Source organism: Siniperca chuatsi, linkage group LG4, assembly GCF_020085105.1.
Source record: "Siniperca chuatsi isolate FFG_IHB_CAS linkage group LG4, ASM2008510v1, whole genome shotgun sequence".
NCBI lineage: Eukaryota > Metazoa > Chordata > Actinopteri > Centrarchiformes > Sinipercidae > Siniperca > Siniperca chuatsi.
In genome coordinates this window covers 23,996,368-24,016,266 of record NC_058045.1, presented here as the reverse complement: position 1 = coordinate 24,016,266, position 19,899 = coordinate 23,996,368, and the positions used below count along the sequence as shown (strand labels likewise).

The window sequence follows — 19,899 nt, the reverse complement described above, 5'->3', positions numbered from 1 at the left end:
GCGTGATTTCTCTTGGGGCTTCGTACCCAATCTCTGGTTGGGGAGCTGCTGGTTGCTCCCCTCTGACCTGTAGTCCTGGCTCCCCCTTGCCATAGCATTTGTGTTGTACCTCGTCAATCTCAAGTTGTGATAGCAGTTGCCGCTTGTGGATGTTGGAACACTGAGCTACTGGTTGCTTCGCCTTATTATCGCCTTATTATCGCATCTCGCCCATCTCCGTCTTGTTCCAGTAGCCCATTTGTCGTCTCGATGCCCTGGTTCCCCAACACCTGACGCAGACCTTGTTTGGCCGGGCGACGTCTGAGCCGGCATGTCATTTATTCCATTGTCACTCATCATCATCATGAGGTAGGCAGCAGCGTGAAGGGTCTTGCCTAAGGACCCACACTGGATGATGGGTCATTGCTCATTGCGTTCCGAGGGGGATTCTAACCCTTGTTCCCCCGTGAATGTCCCGTGGCCTACCAAATCGAGCTATCCAGCCGTTCCACACTGGATGATGGTCATTGCTCAATGCGTCCAATGCGTATATATATACACACATATATATACATACACATACATACATACATATATACATATATATATATTTTTGCTTTTATAATCACTTTTACATTTAATTACATTTATGTTTCACAAAAAAAAATGTTTTTGTTGGGCTATATAAGTACTGAAAACTCTTCTCATTGAGTAGATAGTTGTATAGCAGCATAAAAGGGTTTTGAAGCAAAATGTATATGTAGATAACTCATCTCACTCATCTCCCTTTAACCAAAAGAACCAGCCAAACCTGAATGACCAGGACTCACGATTCCACCCTTACTCTCTCTCTCTCTGTACCTGTTGTGTGTGTTTGTGCAGATAACAAGACCACTCGTCCAACCTCGTTAACCAAAAGAACCAGTCAGACCTGAATGACCAGGACTCAAGATTCCACCCTTACTCTCTAACTTTGTTGCGTGCGTGCGTGCGTGCGCGTGCGTGCGTGCGCAGGAATCATAAGCTTTCTGTAGCTAGCCAGTTTGTGCAAAGGTGTTATGTTACCATATGGACAGTAACTAGTGAGCTAAGCACCATAAAAACACTGCAACTACCCTCACCATGCTGCTATGTTCTGTATATATATTTAAAATGCTGTTTATTTATAGAAACTGACACAATGCAAGATATGCAGCAAAATCAACCTTTGATTTAAAAGACCAAAAGACATCAATCAATCTCAATGTAAAATAAAGAAATCAGTGTACAATTGTGGCTATGTGTAAAATCTAATATATTGGTGTGTATGACACTGAGTGGTAATAGGAAGGCGCAGAGCTGGCCGGAAGCAGTTAGTTCCCCAGGTATACACACACACTGATTTATTTCTTGCTGCCAATTCCCAATGTGTACCACTGTCAGCTGACTCTTTCCACCTGACACTGAGGTGTTTCACCACATGAGCAGAGGTTCATGCTGTTCCCCAGTGGTTCATCTAAAGACCATAACCAGATTCTGAACCAGCAGCCAGGTCGTACTATATGCAAAATATCCACGGCAGAAACTCCGGCTCGGTCATCTCTACCTGTAGACACCACTACCAAGTGCTGACTCCTTCAGGCTGCCTCTCTCCATCTCCTTCTCCCTCCTCTGGGTGTGTCTGAGAATCTTGTCTGTTTCTTCAACATCTTTCAACCGTTTGTTTTACTGCAACAACACACCCCTTGAGAGAGAGAGAGAGAGAGAGAGAGAGAGAGAGAGAGAGTGTGTGTGTGTGTGTGTGTTGTGTTGCCTCTGTGGGCTATGAGCCAACCAGTCCCATCCACAAATGCTGCATACACACAGCCCCACCAAGACTACGACAATCAGTTAAACACAGCCCCCAACTACTTAATTCACACTACGCAACATATTAACTTATACTATTAATCTAAACACTATTTTATTCTTTTCCATTTCATTTTTGTAAAGAACAAATGCTCCATCCTATTTCTTTGGATAAAGAGCATTTAGAATCAAAAAGTAAAAGCGATGAGCGGGAAAATAAACACATCAGTTTACCACTCACAAAATGAGTCACAAAATTTTGTTTTGTTATGCAGGATATACAAAATGTATCATAATATTTTAGGAGAGTTAAGCGGAAATTCAATCCCGGTGTTACATATTCTCTTCTGTCCTTTTCTTTATGACCACTGGCAAACATTAGCAGGGCCTCATACCTCTCAAGCCAAGCTGATCCCCCGTGGGATCACTACTGACCAATGACAATGAACAATACCGTCAGGAAATGATGACAAGGCTCAGTACAAACAAGGAGAGAAAAGAGTAATGGCAGGCTTTACTATCACTCCCGTGAGACCTTTGCCCAAATCAATTGCACCTTTCAAGCATATGTTCATCTCCATCCCCTCTGACTGTCCTTCCAGCTTCCCTGCACCTCGACCTCTCTCTTTTCCAGGTGTTACCGTGGCGATGAGGGGAGCCACTTGAGGCTTGCACCTGAGCGCTAATTGCAGTGTCTGCAGTCTCTATGGTAGCAAAGGTAAACAATGACTGGGGTAATGTATCACCACGGTGATAAACTCAAAGCAGCTCTTAAGAGTTATAAAAGAGGTAGTTCACCTCAACAGCTTGTTGGAGAAAAACTGATGACATGGGCGCTGGTGTAGAGTAGAGCTGAATATAAGTGACAAAACACTGGTCAGAATCCTAGTAAATACTGTGCTATTAATTAGTTTTGTTGGGACTGGCTCATATTTAGTGAAAGTATATGGCCTGCAGGGACAAATTCATTGATGAATAACCACAATTTATTACTCTAGCATGCTGCTAAAGATACAGAGACTGTAGCAACATTTGGCACTTAGAGCAGCAGGTGTTAATATTGAACTTAATGTCAACATTTTACTAAGTCCCTACCCAACCCCGTCAATCTCTCCCCCTCTTCCTCCGCTTGCCCTCTGATGAAAGACAATCACATCATTGAGCATAAAAAGATCCATGCAGAGGAAAGTCTGCATTCCAGCGCTCCACCGGCCTGACCCAGTCGCCCTCCAGCATTCAATCCACAAAACTTATCAGCACCCACCACCATGACCTCGATACTGTAACCTACTAGTTTCTACCTAGTTTCTGTTATTCTCTATTTATCTGTGCTGCCATTCACTCTATTCAATACTGTAAGAACTTTTGACTCGCTCCTTGTCTCATTCTCTGCATATGTTCTCATTCTGCTGAGCTCTACCATACTATCTCCGTTGTTCATTTATTCATTCACACACTCACACTGATTCCACTCATTTAACAATACATGCACTATCCTCCCAAGTTCATGTCTATAGAGCTACATTCTCCTGTACATTAGGCATATATACGGCTGCCTCTGTCCTTCGCCCCGTTGAGTTTCAAGTCCATGTATACAAAGAGACAGTGAGACCAATGGACAGAGTGAAACAAAAATGTAAGAATGTGTTGAGGATTGTTGGTTTTCCACATCCTGTCCAGAGGAAAAAAGGCCGGCGTGAGAGAGTAACTTAGAGTACAGAGAGAAAGAGACTACGTCAGCCCTGCAGCTTGTTCAGGTCACAGTGAGTCAGGGCAATGGCGAGCCAAAAGCGGTCGCAAGTTTGGTTACACTTTTCAAAACTTGACACAGACAACACTCGCTGCAATATTTAGAATGCAAAATGCAACACCAGGGCAACATGTCAAACCTAAGGAAACACCTAGTCAAAACAAAACAAAATATATCTAAAAGCTGAAGAGTGTACCATGTTTGATAGCCTGAAAGCCAAGTCCCCCGCAGCTAACATTAGCCCGCCTGCAGCCAGCGCCGAAGAAGTTCGACCGTCTATGGACGACGGAACTTTAAGTGAGGCATCAACAACTTCATCAACATCTTCAGATAATTAATTAGCTAGTTGGATAAGTAATTGTTGGAGATACCTGGGATTTTTTCACGGTCTTGGTTGACGTTAGCACAGCATTTTTACTAGCGTTAGCCAACACTCAGCCACTGGCTGAGTCCGAAATTCCTTACAGATAAAATACCGAAAAAAGGTACAGTTGGGTACCGATACCAAATTTCAGGTACCGGTTCAAATATGAACAGTACCCAACCCTAATAGCGATGTCATCAATTTGGTCATGGAGAATCTAATAGAAAGATGCTATCGAGTTGCAATATGGGAAATGTAGGATCCATCATTTAGGGACAAAAGTCACAATATATTGGCCTCTGTTGTTTAATCCGTCTCGAGTCACCTAACTTTATGGATGTGGATTACTAAATACTAAACTGTACTCTAGCTCCACAGTGCAATGAAATATATTACATTATACATCACAGCTTTCCTTTAATGATTTCCTATACTGCTTTCTACGGTGCCCCATAGTGTTTTGTATTATACCTGTCGAAAGAGCAAGCATTGATCTGTTTTAACAGTAGGGTTTGGATACAATTGGGGTAGCCTCTCTTCATCCCCAGTCTGAACAAAATACTAAAAGCTCAACTTTCAAGTGACAAAAGTTTGACTTTCAGCTGACAGCAGCATATGTGGTGCACCTAAGAAAAGTTGCTGGAATAGACACAAAGTGACTTTTTAACCTAAAATATTTTTGTTCCCTTCGCTCACTAACAGCATGCAATATCCACATCATTAAGTTGTGAAGGAGCACAAAAGGGTATGACCTGTCCTGATCCTAATCCTGCCAATCACCTCTGGACAAGAGTGTCTCCAGTACTGTCATGACTTTTCCTCCATTTTTGGAAAGACCTAGCACAAAGTTGTGTCTTTAGCACAAATACCGTATGATGTATAATAAAAGTAAGTGCCATAAGTGAAAGAGAGAACTATAATTAACAATGATAAAATTTAAGGACAAACTGTGCCAATTCCTCCTTAATTTTCATGGTGGAAAAGCACTTACAAACACTGGTTCTGAAAGGCAATCAGCATCTATTGCAAACAAATTCATTTTGTTGACGTGTAAATGGCACCTCTGTTTGATTGTAAACCTGCTCCTACACGCATGTAGGCTACATGTATGCGCACACACACACACACACACACACACACACACACACTAGAAGCTACAGTCTCGCCACCTTCCTACCCCTGCAGATCTTGGATTCAGTCCTTGTAAACCCTCCTCCCTGGTATCTCACTGATGTCTGCAGGCAAAACGCACTGTCAGATCAAGTCCTGTTTCAGATCTTATAAATAAATAAATAAAAATGAATAATCATTAAGAAAATGCAACCTTTTGTTCAGGAGTCTATAATGTAGTACGTAGCAGAAAAAGAAGAAAATGAAAATACACCAAAAAACTAACGCATGGATAGATTCAAATAGCACCTCAAGTGTTGTCCAAAAAGACATACCAATTGTCAATCAATTGTTGAGCATTGGTGGAAAGATTTATGATGATTTATCTTGACTGATGTTTGATGGGGTCTGAGATTCGGAGATCCAGTTTAGGAGATCAGGCATATCTGAAGCCAGACAAAATTTAAAACAAGGAAATAATGGTACACGAAAATGCCATATTCCCCCTTTTCACTAAAGAATATGTGTATGCTGACTACTTACGCAAACAAGAAAAATACCATCCCTTCTAATCTCCCCTTTAATCTCCTTCTGTTTGTACTAAGAACAACTTAAAACAGAATGTTACACAAGTCCTGTAATGTCTAACAGGCTTTCTAGATACCATTTGCTTATGGTCTGTTCAAACACTTATGTGGCAGAGCAGTCTCCCCTGAGACACAGAAAAGTGCAGACTGTATCTCCCTCTGCTTAGCAGGCCTTAACCCTTTGTGGGACAGGTCTTCCCTTAAAGAATTGGACTTGTGCCTGGTACCTGCTGCCTCCAGAAGACCACATCATTCTTTGCTTTATTATGCCAAAATAGGAACTGATAAAGTCATATTTGAAGCAGCAAAAAGTAGGATGTGAGTGTATTTCCTATTTGTTTTAAATAAATAATAATAACTTTTATTTGTATAGCACTTTTCATACCTGAAATGCAGCTCGAACTGCATTACAGTATGGCATTAAAAACAAAATACAATAAATTTAAAAAATGCAAAAAAGATAAATTCATAAAAATAGAATAAAAGATCCAATAAAAAGGCAGAGATAAAAGTAGTAAAAATGACAGTAGAAAGCATACATACTGTTAGTAGACATACTACATTAACTAAATGCCTGCCTGAATAAGAAGTTGATTTTTAAAAATGTCAAAAAACTTGCTTATCGAATGTAACTGGACACAGTATTCCACAGTCTTGGAGCATAGTAGCTAAAAGCAGTTTGCCCGCTCGCTTTGTGGGCTACTTTAGGAACAGTTAAAATACCAGCATCAGAGGAGCTAAGAGCTCTTGTCAGTTGATGATATGGGGTTAAAAAGTCTGAAATGTAAGAAGCTGCTATATCATTAAGAGCTTGGTATGTGGGTAAAAGGACCTTAAAATCAATTCTAAAAGAAATGGAGAGCCAGTGCAGGGTAGCTAAAACAGGAGTAATGTGCTCTCTTCCTAGTCTTTGTTAAAAGTCTGGCGGCAGAGTTCTGAACTAGCTGAAGTTTGCCAATCAGCTTTTTTGGTAGGCAAGTGAAGAGGGCATTACAATAATCCTTGCTTTGTTAAGAATGGCATTACTTTGGCAACATTTTTCAGGTGAAAGAAAACTGTCTTGGTCACTTTGCTAATATGAGCTTCAAAGCTTAAAACAAAAATGACAACAATACTTTTAACTTCTGGTTTGGTCGGGTGAGCCAGGTTCCAAAGTCTGTTAAAAAGTGTATCTCGCTTGCATTTAGGTTCTAGCAGCAGTATCTCTGTTTTATCTTTGTTAAGTTTTGAAAGATTGTCACTCATCCATTGTTTTATCGAGGCCAAACAGGCAGTCAGAGATGACAGGCCATTTGGGTTAGGTGGTTCAACAGAAATGTATAATTGGGTGTCATCTGTGTAGCTATGGAAATTTGTATTGAACTTGTTGATGATGTAAACTAATGGAAGCATATATTAGGAAAATAGCAGGAGACCAAGACAGCTTCCTTGTGCAATACCAAACGGCAAGTTTCACAGATACAAGATTACCCAGACTAACATAGAATTTTCTGCCAGTTATGTAGGATCAAAACCAGTTTAAAGCACTGCCAGAGAGACTGAGCCATCTTTCAAGACAATTAATTAAAATAATATGATTGATGGTGTCAAATGCTGAGCTTAGATCTAAGAGGATGAGGAATGACACTTCTGTTCCGCCATTTCTGTTCTGTGGTTGGATCTAAAACCAGACTGGAACTCAGCACCATCAGAGTTGAGCCACGTCTCTACAAGAAATAAGAAGTCTAATTACTTATCAGAGATCAAATCATTAATTATAAAGGACTGTGTGGTGATTGAAGTAAAGCCATGTTAGTTATGAATAGAAGTGGCTGTAGTTGAATTTGGCGAGGTTTTTGAAAATATTATTATTTGGATTTCTGAGAATATTCTGTCTCTGTAATCTCGTCCTATGCTGTGATCTCTGACTAATAATTGGAATTATGGGCATTGAGAGAATCTGGGCACAAGGGGGAGTTAGTGAGTCTATGCCTGGATGTATGATGACAGTGGTGCGGAGAAGAAGTCGGCTAGCAATTGGAAGTGACCAGGAGCCTTCTTGGCTGTCTGCACATGTGGTAGGAGATAGTCAAACTGTAGGAGCATTACATTGATTTGTTGTGGCAATTAAAAGCAATGTCTAGGGCTGGCAATCTCAAGGTGACACCCAATATGACGCTACAACCTTATTTACCACATTATAAAAATGGTATCATCATTCAGGTGATTTCGCGAGAACTGAAACTAAAGACGAAAACATACTGCTAAAAAGGCTAAATAGGCAAAGCAAGGATCAAGCTCATATTGTGTTTATTCTCTGTATTATAAAAATGTTTCCGTTCCACATAGACTAAAATAAACTGGCAAAATGTTGAACTAGAAGTAGGAAACACCTCAGCCTAATGATGTTGATGCCACTGTATCAATTATGCATCACAACAAACCTTAACACAATATTGATTAATGATTTCCCCATCCCCCAGCAATGACTTAAGCCCAAATGTGTGGGGTGTATGATGACATTCCCTACTTCTTCTCCAGTCCCATTTTCAGCTGCTTAGTAATGGAGGATGATGCCATGAGGGAACAACAAAATTATCATATATTTCTATAGATTTCATTCTCAAACCAAATAGCAAAACACTACTCTGTTTTAGTGTCACCTCTGTAATTGACCTTTCTGCTGGATGCAATCCACACACAGTTAAAACCCTTTTAAAGTCACACTGTGTGACCGAAAGTTCATACATCCTGTTTCTGCACTGGTATTTGGCTGGTAAAAATGCCATTTAAAGCCATCAGGCCAATCATTAAAGAACAAAATGTGCGGTAGGTTTAACATTTGCAGTTAGACCAAGGTGCCTAAGTGACTGGAGAAAGAGAAGAGAAAAGTGAGCATTATTTGTTCTCCAGCCATACCCGGAGGACCAATTATGTACGGGCGATATTTCATTAACAACTGGAATGTCCTGGTGACTCACTCAGTGGGCTGACATCTGTCTCATGACCTCAATTGTCACATTTGACCAGGGTGGGGAAAATGTACTTAAAAATGTGAACATCTACCAGCCACTCAATGGTAAATCATTATTTTGTGTCTGAAATCTGCGTGCCACTTTCATATTTTACCAGCATTTGGCTGGTGGCTGGTGCTAATTTCCCACCTTTCCCACATTTGACCATGAGTTTCACACCCAGCAGCTGGACAAATCCCTCAGTGGGGCTGGGTTATAAATCAACACTATCATTTATCGTCTTTCAGCAAAATCATATACTAACGTTAGGATCTTAATGGCAAATACATTTTTCAACTTATTTTCTTCTCTCAGTTTTACCCCCGAGACTTTTTCCACACACCTGAGTCCGTACACCCTGTGTTGGACCTCAGTGCTGAATCATGTCCAAACAAGTTGCAGTTGGAATAAAAAAGGAAAGTGTGTGATTAAGCTTTGCCTTTTGGAGTGGACGGTGTGATGATAGCTGCTAAGAAGGAAAAAACCACTAACATCTCAAACTGTCAACAACCTGTGGGGGAATGTGTTTGAGGCTGAATACATTGTCAAACTCCATTTACAACATTAACAACATGACTGCCACACACATCCCCCATCCGCCCCACACAGACACACTTTTATGCTGTATGCCATCCTCAAATCTAACAGCTAACAGAAATGTAAAAAAGTTATAGTTAGTCTAATCGGTGAAGCTCCAGAGAGGATAAAGAAGAAGAGAAGAAAATTGCTTTTGTTACTGCAATTGCGTAAACTTCAGTCAACAGGCAAGAACAGACTCTTGAGAGTGGGCAAGCCATGTAAATGTCAACTCTGTTAGCAAGAGATCTATGCAAACTCTCTCTGTTTCTCTCTCCTCACACAGAGAAACACACAGGGACAGAGAGAGCTAAATTGGGTGTGGATTCATCTAACAACAAGCGTTGTGGAGTTTCTGGTTTCCCTCAAATTGTCCCTGTTTGTAGTCCCCTCTATCCCCCTTACCAGTTTATTTATTAACATCACTGCCCGCCCCCCACCCCACCATACCCCCACCCCACAGGTCCATCATATCACCTGCTCCATTCCTTCCCTCCTCCTCACAGAAACTAGTACACAGGCACTGAGCCAGACCCCTCCCTGTGTGTCCTTTGCCTCTAACTCCTCATTCATTCCCTCCCTTATAACCACTACTGTCCAGGAGGAAGAGGAGCGCAGGGAGCTCCTTCTCTCTCTGCCTCACAGAAACGCACAGTAAAGTCAAGTGAGAGACAATAATACACCTGTTACTCACAGAGCCAACAGCCCCTATCACCTTTCCACCGCCACAAATTGTGTCTGGTATCCACCATCCATCCATCCAAGCTTGTTTGGCAAAGGCATTGTGTCTGGACACAGACAAGGACAGACAACCATTCACTCTATCATAAGCAGCCAATAAACACTAAACCTGTTTGGAGCCAGAATATGTCACGACTGATATTTAGCTCCCCAGGCACAGCCCGGGGAGAGTTACAGCTCTTCTAAGATAAGTTAGTAGAGAGAAAGATTAAACAATTATAAACTTTTATCAAAGATAGTGAGATACTCAGTGTTAATTTGTTAAAAAAAGGAAGTTAAGACCCCTGTCAGTTTCTGACACTTGGCAAAGACGTAGGCTACACCTTGACGACCCTCCAGTAGAGACCTCGCAACAGCTTTTTATTCTCCGGTAACTTTCTCTGAACTTGTTGTTTGCACGTCCTGAGGTCAGTGATGCCAGCATAGCAAGCTAGGTGTGGGTCAGGTACCCCCAGGTCTACCTGCGCCTCGTCGGTGCCGCTGTCTCTGTCCAGCTCCCCGATGTAGTACTGCTCCAACCACCGCCGGGCGTTCTTCGAGTGCCGGTGTGGGGGTCCTTCCATCTCACGACTCACGTCCTTGCCTGACCGGCGAAGTATCAGCGCCTCCCCGCCCGGGTGTATCCGCAAGAAAGCGGTCACATCGTACACCCTGGTTCCCAGCAGCACCCAGCAGGAGTCCTTGGTGCAGTGGCGGGCCACCTCCCTCTCCGTGAAGAACCGAGGGGACGTGGACGGAGACATCCTGACAGCGGAGATGCAGAGCGTCCACCTGAACCGAAAAGTGAACACAGGGAGGAGAGCAGAGAGACCTCCTCGGAGGGCCGTCGACGAGACTGTGAGTTCAACTTCGCCGTTGACACCCAGAGGTTGTAAAACTCAGATATATAAATATTCAGAAGATGACAGCGACAAGAGGCGGGGTCTGAGGCGTCCACGCTGCAGACAGTCACGGCAGCCAACAGGTGTTTCAAAACCTGAAACTTCTACATAACGTGCCTCCCACGGTTGTTTTTGTTTTATGAGCAAAGCGTTGCTCTTTTCTAGCACCACTATCCACCTGAAAGCTGAGAAAAGACAGTCGTAGGCACCTGATTCCTACATGTTCTGTGAGTGCAGCGTTACATCCAGACGCACCTGTCGCCCTGAAAACACCCTCGGGGCGACATAACTCCTCAGCTCGGCTGTGTGGAGCAGTCTGAGGATTATCTCATGACTGAATTACATTCTATAAACAAATTAACATCTCTCAACCTCCAGCTAACGAGTGACATAACATGTAGGCGAGCATAAGTAGGCCTAACTGTTGTGTCGTCCGTCACCACTTCCGGATCGATAAGATAGGGTCATTGCTAATAGGCTGACAGTTTCTCAACACTTACTAACAGAAATCTTTGTGCACTTAGGCCGCCTCCTCGATGACTTGTTCGCGTATCATCGCCTAAACTAAGACGTTCACGTAAAGACAGATTCAGTTAGTAACATTTTAGAGATATTCGAGTTTTTGTTTGCGCATCTGTCTCAGTTTCGTCTTCGCCGGACAGGTGAGCTCTTCACGTAGGTGAGGCCAAAATGACGCACAATATAAGAAAATACTAACGTGAATGTTCAATACTGTGTAAATGTGCGCGGTGTGATGTTCAGAGGGGCGGAGGGTGTGGAAGCCGAAGAAAAACACTTTTGAATGAGGGACATTTTAGGACTTTATTGGACAAAGTCAGGGACGTCACAGATGGTGCTGAAGGCAGCGTGAGCCAGCACTTGTCCACGAGCGCCGTCCTGCGTGTTTTGGTGAAAATGCAAAACCACGATGCACAACGTGATATGAATATTAAGTATAATTAGGCACAATTAAATTCAGCATTCACAACTAGTCATAATGTTTAAAAAAAACCCATCTAGGCTATTAGTGGCTCCAGACTTAACGTGTTTTCTCCTGGAGTGAGACTTCCCTGTTCAGATGACAGTCAGGTGGGAGGTTTCCAGAATGGCAGAGAAACCAAGCCTGAGACCTTGTGTCTGACTGTAGGCCTGCATGATGAAGCTTAGTCACAAAGTAACATAAAATGCGACTGAGATATCTACTGAAGACATCCTGGTCTAAAATGAGGCCTAACTGTCTTGGACACTGGTCCTTTCTACCATCATCATCATTTCAGAGTTAGGTCACACCACTGACCGCAGTCTGAGCTGGAGGATACCCCCAAGCAGAATGTCAGAGCAGTTTACAGGAGCCCTAGAAATGTTTATTTAGTTACCGTAGTCCAATTTCTTGAAATGGTTTAGAAGTTATTGTTTAGCCGTAGAGTTTTATTTTACCTTCATTTAGCTAGGGACGGTACTGAAAGTACTGACTGTGAACAACAACACACTGATGCGCTCTCACACAGTTAAACACATTCGTATCACAACATTGCCACAGTGACTTTTCAGACACCAATATGAGGAGTCACCAACATTTCTAATTTCTTTAAATCCTGGGGCTTTAAGTGCTTTGCTCAAGGGCATCTCAACAAAGAAAGTGAGGAAGAGACAGGCACTATACTCCTTTACTGCCCTGCCCACATTATTGGCATCAGCCTGCAACACCAGTGACGTTCATGCTGTCACTTCACCTGTTTGAGGCAGAGTGGAGTAGAAAACAGCAGGGGGCGGAAAAGGACCAAAGTAAACAGACGGTAAATGGGTGATGTGACAAATTTAGCAGTGCGCGAAACAAGTCACATCATCTCACTTCTCTGTAGTTCCTTCACTTCAACAAGACACAGTACCACAATAAAGTGACTTGTTATGTGTCTTTTTGCAGATGATTGATATGAATTGATTCTAAAGGTGGCAGGATGAACGGGAGCAACACTGAAGTTGTTAAGTGAAAACATTCACACACACTTCTCGTTTTAGCATTGTATTATAGAGACAGGTGAGTCATAAAGTCTCACCGTCGCCTTAGTTAATAATGAATGAATTCTGCACTAATCTGAACATTTGTTCAGTGCTGATGGGCCCTCAACAGAGATCAATATTATAACACACCATCCACAAGTCAAAGTATCTGCCATGAGAAAGGTGTACAGCAGTCTGTCTATTCTAGTATCTCAATAACATTCAGCATTAACACAATGATCTTTTTCATCACTCGTCACATTTTGTTTAAATCTCAGTTGTTGATACAAAGTCTTCACATCACCTTCCGTGTTATAGCTATGTAACTAAAAGGAAAGATGAGAGATGAAACGTGTATTATTACCAGTTGGCTATCTTTGATCTATACACACATATTTCCTTTTTGTTTTGTTACATAGTTCAACATAAATGCACTGTTAACCTTAGAGGTGGTTTGAGCTTCTGAGATGCATTTAGACTTTGCTTATTTGAGATCAGATAGCTGTCTGACCCCAAGACACATGAAGTGACTAAGTAAGTGTAGTGGAAAGTGTTAGCACAATTCTGTATCACATTTAACCACAAAAATCATTAACACCAGAGCTGCAATTTGTATGGCTGCATTATAAGACCAAAAGTAACAAAATGTCGCACTTTATTTTGCTGACCCCATAGTTTCTGATAATTTCTTAGAAAGGAAAGACTGTGTAACTGAATTCCTAGGAATGTACATTGGTAAATTTGCCACTAACAGATACTAATAGAGGAAATAGAGACAGTGTTCAATAGTCTTTTAGTCATTGTACAGCAGGTCAGCAGAACAATCAAACGTGAAATTTGTCTACAAGCATACAATTCAACATATATGGAAAAGAATGGTGTTTCTGATAATAAATGAACAATTAATGAATATTTACTTGGGTTCAATTGGAGCTTTTCATTCAGAAATCAAGAACTGTGTATAAACTCAACACAGCTAATTGAACTCAGGTGTCACAACTTTGTCACAATATCGGGGGTCGGGGTCCCTCAAGGGGTCCCAAGATATATCTGAGGGGTCACAAGATGATTAAAGGGATAAGAAAGCATTTCTGATATTCTGATTTTTTATTTTTGCCTTTTTTGTGGATACGTTTACTTCTTCAGGCCTCTTAAAATCCTTCAAATAAAACAGTCCCTCTGTTTGAGCTGCTTACAGTATGTCCACACTGAGGCCATATTAATCTGTTATGGGGCCACAAGTACACACTGCTTTGTTTTAAGGTACAAGCTAACAAGTTTGGGAACTGCCGGTCTTAAGATATTATTTATTTAGTACTGAGTATTTTCCCTATACTTAGTACCAAATTACAAAGTTCTTCATAGGAAACTTTTATTTTAAAAATCAAAAATCCAAATACTAAAAATTGAGATGTCTTGTGCATCATTTTATATCTACTTCCCTGAACAGAACATGTATTTCATGACACAGGTGCGTAGGAGAGGGACGCGCAAATCAAAAGTTGCAATAAACACACTACACACACTAGTCTAACTTGTAAATAAATGTATTATTGCGAGTTAGACTAGTGTGCGGGATATCTACTTCCCTGTCATTTATTTGAGATCTTGATTAGAATTTGAACTTGAGTTCTGTGCCTTTTGAATTATGTGTTGAGACAGTGAGCTTGAATGATGGTTTGGAGAGTTTGATGTGCTGGCGGTTCAGCCCTTCTCCTGTTTCTTTTCAACTAGGAAACACATCACAGTGAGTGCGTGTCTCACATCTATTGTCTCTTCCCATCAGTGATGTGTAATATTGCACTGATTGACGATATTTAACGCACCGATGCATCACATTGTTCTGACACGTCACCTAACACTGTGACGCCTGCTCCCCCCCCTCACAGTCTTTTATTGTCCAGCTGGTTTCCCTCTCCATCACAGTCCTTTTCTCCTCCTTTTGTCATCTCTCTCTTCGTTCTTGACATCCTTCTGTCCTCCCACTCTTGCTCCAGCCTCTCTCTCTCTCTCTCAGCTATTATGCGCCCTTGTTTTTCCCCCATTCTCAGAATTACAGCTGCTTCTAAATATACCCTGCATAACAAAAGATTCCTCAATAATGGACTGCATGTCAGTGTATGTGTAACCTGAAGCAACAGGCGTGTGTGTGTGTGTGTGTGTGTGTGATGTCTAGAGTGACCTCCTCACCGTGGTGATGTCAGCAGTAGGCGGAGTTATTTAGTCTCTTCTGAAGAATGATTGGCCTATCATTTGGCCTGGTCATGTCGGCATGTATAAGAAGGCAACGATTCCCATTCTGATGATCATTTCGTTATCACAGAGCATCAACACTCCTCCATGGCTGCTGTCGTTCCTGTAAGTATCTGTGTGGTGTGTGTGTGTGTGAGTGTGTGTGTGTCTGCATGCTCATGTATGTATTTCAGTGTTTGCACTGAGTAGAAGTAGAATTTTAATTTTAATTGTGACCTGAAGTGTTAAATGCAATCAGGTGGCACAGCAGTTAAAAGCAGCCTCAGTGGAAGTGACCTACCGTGCTGAAAGTGAAAGGTTCAGTATTTTGGGAAACCAGTATGAGATATTATTCATATTCATATATTCATATATTTGTTTAAAAACTAATTTGTCAAACATAACAGGAGAGATGCTGAGCATGTGTGTGTTTGTTATCTAAGCTCTTCTTTCCTCTGTTCATGACAATTAGATTAGAAATTAGAAGATACTGTAGCAGGTCAGCTACTGTTGGTGCATTTTTGTTACCTCTTCTGTGTGTGTGTGTGTGTGTGTGTGTGTGTGTGTGTGTGTGTGTCTGTTTGTGAGAATGACAAAACAACTGTTAATCTACACGATCAAGTGTCGGTCTTGTAAATGAATCTGCACAGCTGAATTCTCTTTGTGTGTGTGTGTGTGTGTCTTGGGTTTCTGTCTGATGGAGAGGGTGATTAAGTCTGCCAGAGGAAGACAGTGGCTCGTATGCTAATTAAAATGGTGTGTGTGTGTCAGAGTGTGACACAGCTGCTCACATGGCCTCATTCTGTTTCGCTGCCTGAACTACAGTATTTATCTACAGTATCTATTATGCGCCGGTAGATTAAAATGTTGGGAGGCCGATAATAGCAATTTGGAATGAAATAATTATCTGTATTACCCATGATGCATCAGTGGTCCAATTATTTTGTTAAATAACAAATTGTGTAGTGTGAAAACAGAGCCTTCCATTTTGTGTAAAGAGGCAGACACATCACACAGCAGAGTACATTAATCACTGTACACATTTAGGGTTTATCACTGTGTGCTACTCCATCCCACACTGCAGTTATACTAGGAAGGATGAACTGTACAAAATTAGCATGGTGGATTATTTGTTTTAAAAGAAGTCTTTTAGGTCAACATCACAAATACCATGAAATTTACATGGTCAGAAAAAAGTTGATCAAGGGCAGTTCTCTATAACTGAAATATCATAAAGACAACCAAGCAAATGTAATACATTATTTGTACAGAATCGGATTAGAACCACATGGAAAAATAATTATGGCATCATAATTTTAAAATCCAGTGTTTTAGACGCAGAAGAATTCAGGAATTAAGGTCATAAGAAAAGTAAAAAAGCACTACTCAAATCTCAAGAATTATGACCTTTTACTGATTTCAAAATCTCAAAAGTTAATAATAATAACAATAATGTTATTTTGCATGACACTATTTCTGTTTCCACAGAGTGGGAATTTAGCCTGTAAGACAAAATTGCAAAGCTAATGGAAACAACTCCCTCATTTATTATTGGCTATTTACAGTATGCATGTACTGTATGTGTGTATGTTTGTGTGTACATACACATGTATGTGTCTAATCTAATCTATGAGGCAGATCACAACGTGTAAAAAACTTCTCTCATCTCTCTCCTCCCTCCATGACTCCCAGTTTGCATCCTGCTATGGCAGTGTTCAGCCCCTGCAGCTGTTTGGGAAAGGACCCAGAGGGGGCAACTATCTGTCATTCCTCACATACCGGGGCCCTCGCTGCACCCCGCGGCCCCGCCTGGCATGCCACGCTCCGAAGATGACCCTTAGACAGATCTGTCGCATGCTGAAGGTGATGAAGCAGGTCAGGAACAGAGAGGCTGCCGCTGCTGCTGCTGCCAGGTGAGGAACAACTCTACTGCAGTAACCTGTAACTTGCAACTGGTGCAGTAGATGGCACTGGCACTTTACTTTTATACGTTGATAGTTGCTACAAATATTAATACGTAGTGTTTATTAAGTGTCATCACAGAGACCCACTGTCTCAATGCTGTACTGTCATTTACTGCTGATTCTCCCCCCCTCTTGTGTCTAATAACCAGATTTAGATTTAAACAGCTTAGAGTCTACAGCCATACTAGCGGCTCTGTGAGGCTGTACTTGAGAGGTGATTGAGCAAAATGCTAACATCAACATGCTAACAATTCTCACAATGACAATGCTAACATCCTGGTGTTAAGCAGGTATATTTGTTTACTATGGTCACCATGTTAGTTTAGCATGGTAACATGCTAACATTTGCTTATTAAATAAGTACAATAAAGTACAGCTGTGGCCGATGGGAATGTCATTAGTTTTGCAGGTATTTGGTCACAAACCAAAGTAATGGACAAATTCAAATGTAAACCTGCTGTTGGTGCTCCCCTCTGGGGAACATGAATGTTTGAAATCAAATTTGTGCCAATCCGACATCTGGATGTTGAGATATTTCAGTCTGGACCAAAGTCGTGGACCAATCATCCAGCCAACATTGCTGTACCGCTGCTACCATGGCTAAAATGTGTACAATGTGAAATGTTTGGATAATGTTTTGTTACCCCAAGGCACATTAATCAGCACAAAAATCTTGTGCTAATCAGAGAACGGGGATCCCTTTTTTCTCTTGTTAGGACACTAACAACATGTTTAAGCCTAATACAAAATAGATAAAAACAAGATTAGAGTCCACTGCTAGGTACCTCTCTAATGGTAAAAAAGTAGAAATGTAATATTAGGTCAAGCATTTTAAATTATAGTATACTTTACTACTGTTTTTAACATTTGGGAACCACTTACTAATAAGGCACCTTTTATAAATAGTTTAAAAGTTGTAACTAATAATATTATTAATGGTTAATAAATAATTGACCAATGCTTTATAGATCAGTTATAAACCATTAATAAGAAGAACAAGTTTTGGGTTGCCAGGTTGTAAAAAATCATGGTGAGTTATGTGTCCACCCATCAAGCTGATTGCTATTATTACATTATTGATGCATTTAGGGAGGGTAATAACCAGTCTGTTTGTGCTGGTCTTGGCTGCCCCAGACTGGACTGTGATCACACCAGTGGCCACAGGAGTCTGCGCTTAATAATTAAATACTTCTGTGTCACTGCCAGAACAAGCATTCAATCACACTTCCTCCTCTCATTTTTCTGCCTCTGTGTCTGGTTTCTCTTGCTGCACAGGAAGCAGGGCTCTGCATCTCCGGCCCCGGCGTCGCCAGGCACCAAGTCAGAGAAGAAATGTGTCCCGAGCTGTCTCAGGCACAAACGCAGTATAAAACGTGTCGGCTGACCCATGAGCCCTGGCCGACCACAAACAACCCACCCAGTTACAACTCTCACAGTGACATGGGAGATCATCACCTCTCCAATGGGAAAGTAAATTCAGATTATTCCTATTTGAACAGCTAGCTGCGGGACTGAGGATTTTGGAGGACGATGTTCACTTGACTTGTGGTCCATCAGGAGAGGATGACCTGATTTTCGAGATTTTTTTCGAGATTCTGCACAAGACTTTGTTTTTTTACGTTTTAATGTCTTTTATCAATAAAACCAAGACTAATTGTAATACTTTACTCTTATGCAAACCATTGCTGTGGGTGTTTATAAAATATATATGGCAACATCAAATAAGTAACATACTAAAAAAGCTATGATCATATCCGGCAGATGTGGTTGCAAATAACTATTTCACTAAAATGAATGTCTAAATGGATGAAATGGCAGGTGTTCCCTCTGTTCTTTGCGTGCAGTGTTGATTTTGTGACTTTGTCTCTTTAATGTGCAATAAAATTTTAGGAAGTCAATCATAACAAATTGTGACTACACATACAGTCTTTGTGTGTTTGAATGGGGAAAAAAACAGCATGAAATTAAAGCTCATGAAAACTTGGCTTCAAATCTTAAGTATTTCTCTAAAACCAAAAAAAACCCATCTATAGGTATTATTTATTAAGAGTTTAACACTCAAAAACTTGACAGTGGCCAAACAACTCAACAACATCATCATCCGATTCTGATTCAAGTGTTGAATCCTCATTGGTGCACAGAAGTACGTGACAAGACCTTTCTCTGACTGAGCCCCGCCCCCTTCAAACCAGTGAGAAGAGCACAGACAAAAACATAAATACAGAAACCTTGAATGTGGAATAACCAAAACTGATCTAAATTTGGCAGAAAACAGTCTGCACCACATAATAACCACAGATACTGGAGCCCACCTGTTTGTGTAAGGATACAAATTCTTATATTTTATGCCCTACAGAAGATTTTTTTTTTGTCTTTTTGCCTTTATTTGATACGAGCTGCAGCTGAAGAGAGACAGGGTCGACTGTATAGTCGTCCTGGTGGCTCATTTACCAACCGGTAAACTCACTTGGTACTTCACACTTATTTGATCTTATACTTATACCCACCTGGTACTTAATTTATTTTAATTATTAGTACTTTTTCCTGTGTGCACTGACGTAAAGGCGAGCTGCTGTAACAAAGAGTTTCCCTTCGGGGATCAATAAAGTATTTCTGATTCTGATTCTGATTTAAAGGCTTGGTTTCTGAATACGGGCTATGTGCATTTCTCCCTGGATTGGCCGTTGTGATGCTTTAACAGTATTTATACAGCACCTAGATCTGCTTTATAATCAAAAAAGAAATGAAAAACATGGAAATCTCATTTTCTACAATATGGGACCTTGAAATCTACCTCCATTGCAAATATGTCACAGATTCGGAACACTTGATAAAGTGAAACTTGCTTTAGGGACTTTTCCAACCTCAGGCCTTATATACTATACTTTTAATTC

The 19,899-nt window shown here is 41.1% G+C and overlaps 2 protein-coding genes across 2 annotated transcripts in view; one reads left to right on the top strand and one right to left on the bottom strand.

Annotated features, from left to right (window-relative positions):
- Nucleotides 1-10,670, bottom strand: part of fa2h (fatty acid 2-hydroxylase) — a 32,721-nt gene extending 22,051 nt beyond the window's left edge. Inside the window, exon 1 of the mRNA XM_044194628.1 lies at nucleotides 10,389-10,670. Within this exon, the coding sequence (XP_044050563.1) occupies nucleotides 10,389-10,670 (282 nt within the window). The remainder of the gene's footprint in view (nucleotides 1-10,388) is intronic.
- LOC122875182 lies at nucleotides 7,540-18,989 on the top strand. The gene is made up of 4 exons (XM_044194052.1): nucleotides 7,540-7,674; nucleotides 10,435-10,764; nucleotides 16,734-16,954; nucleotides 18,281-18,989. Exons 1-4 carry the CDS (start codon nucleotides 7,540-7,542, stop codon nucleotides 18,387-18,389), a joined length of 795 nt encoding a protein of 264 aa, XP_044049987.1. The 3' UTR covers nucleotides 18,390-18,989.
- Nucleotides 18,990-19,899: the final 910 nt, after the last annotated feature.

Bases quoted from the DNA above. Each gene is read 5' to 3' on its own strand.
- LOC122875182 (XM_044194052.1), top strand. From the start codon at position 7,540: ATGGGCATTGAGAGAATCTGGGCACAAGGGGGAGTTAGTGAGTCTATG. The intron at 7,675-10,434 runs GTAGGAGATAGT...TCCCCGATGTAG, and splicing joins CTTGGCTGTCTGCACATGTG to TACTGCTCCAACCACCGCCG. The intron at 16,955-18,280 runs GTGAGGAACAAC...CTTGCTGCACAG, and splicing joins GCCGCTGCTGCTGCTGCCAG to GAAGCAGGGCTCTGCATCTC.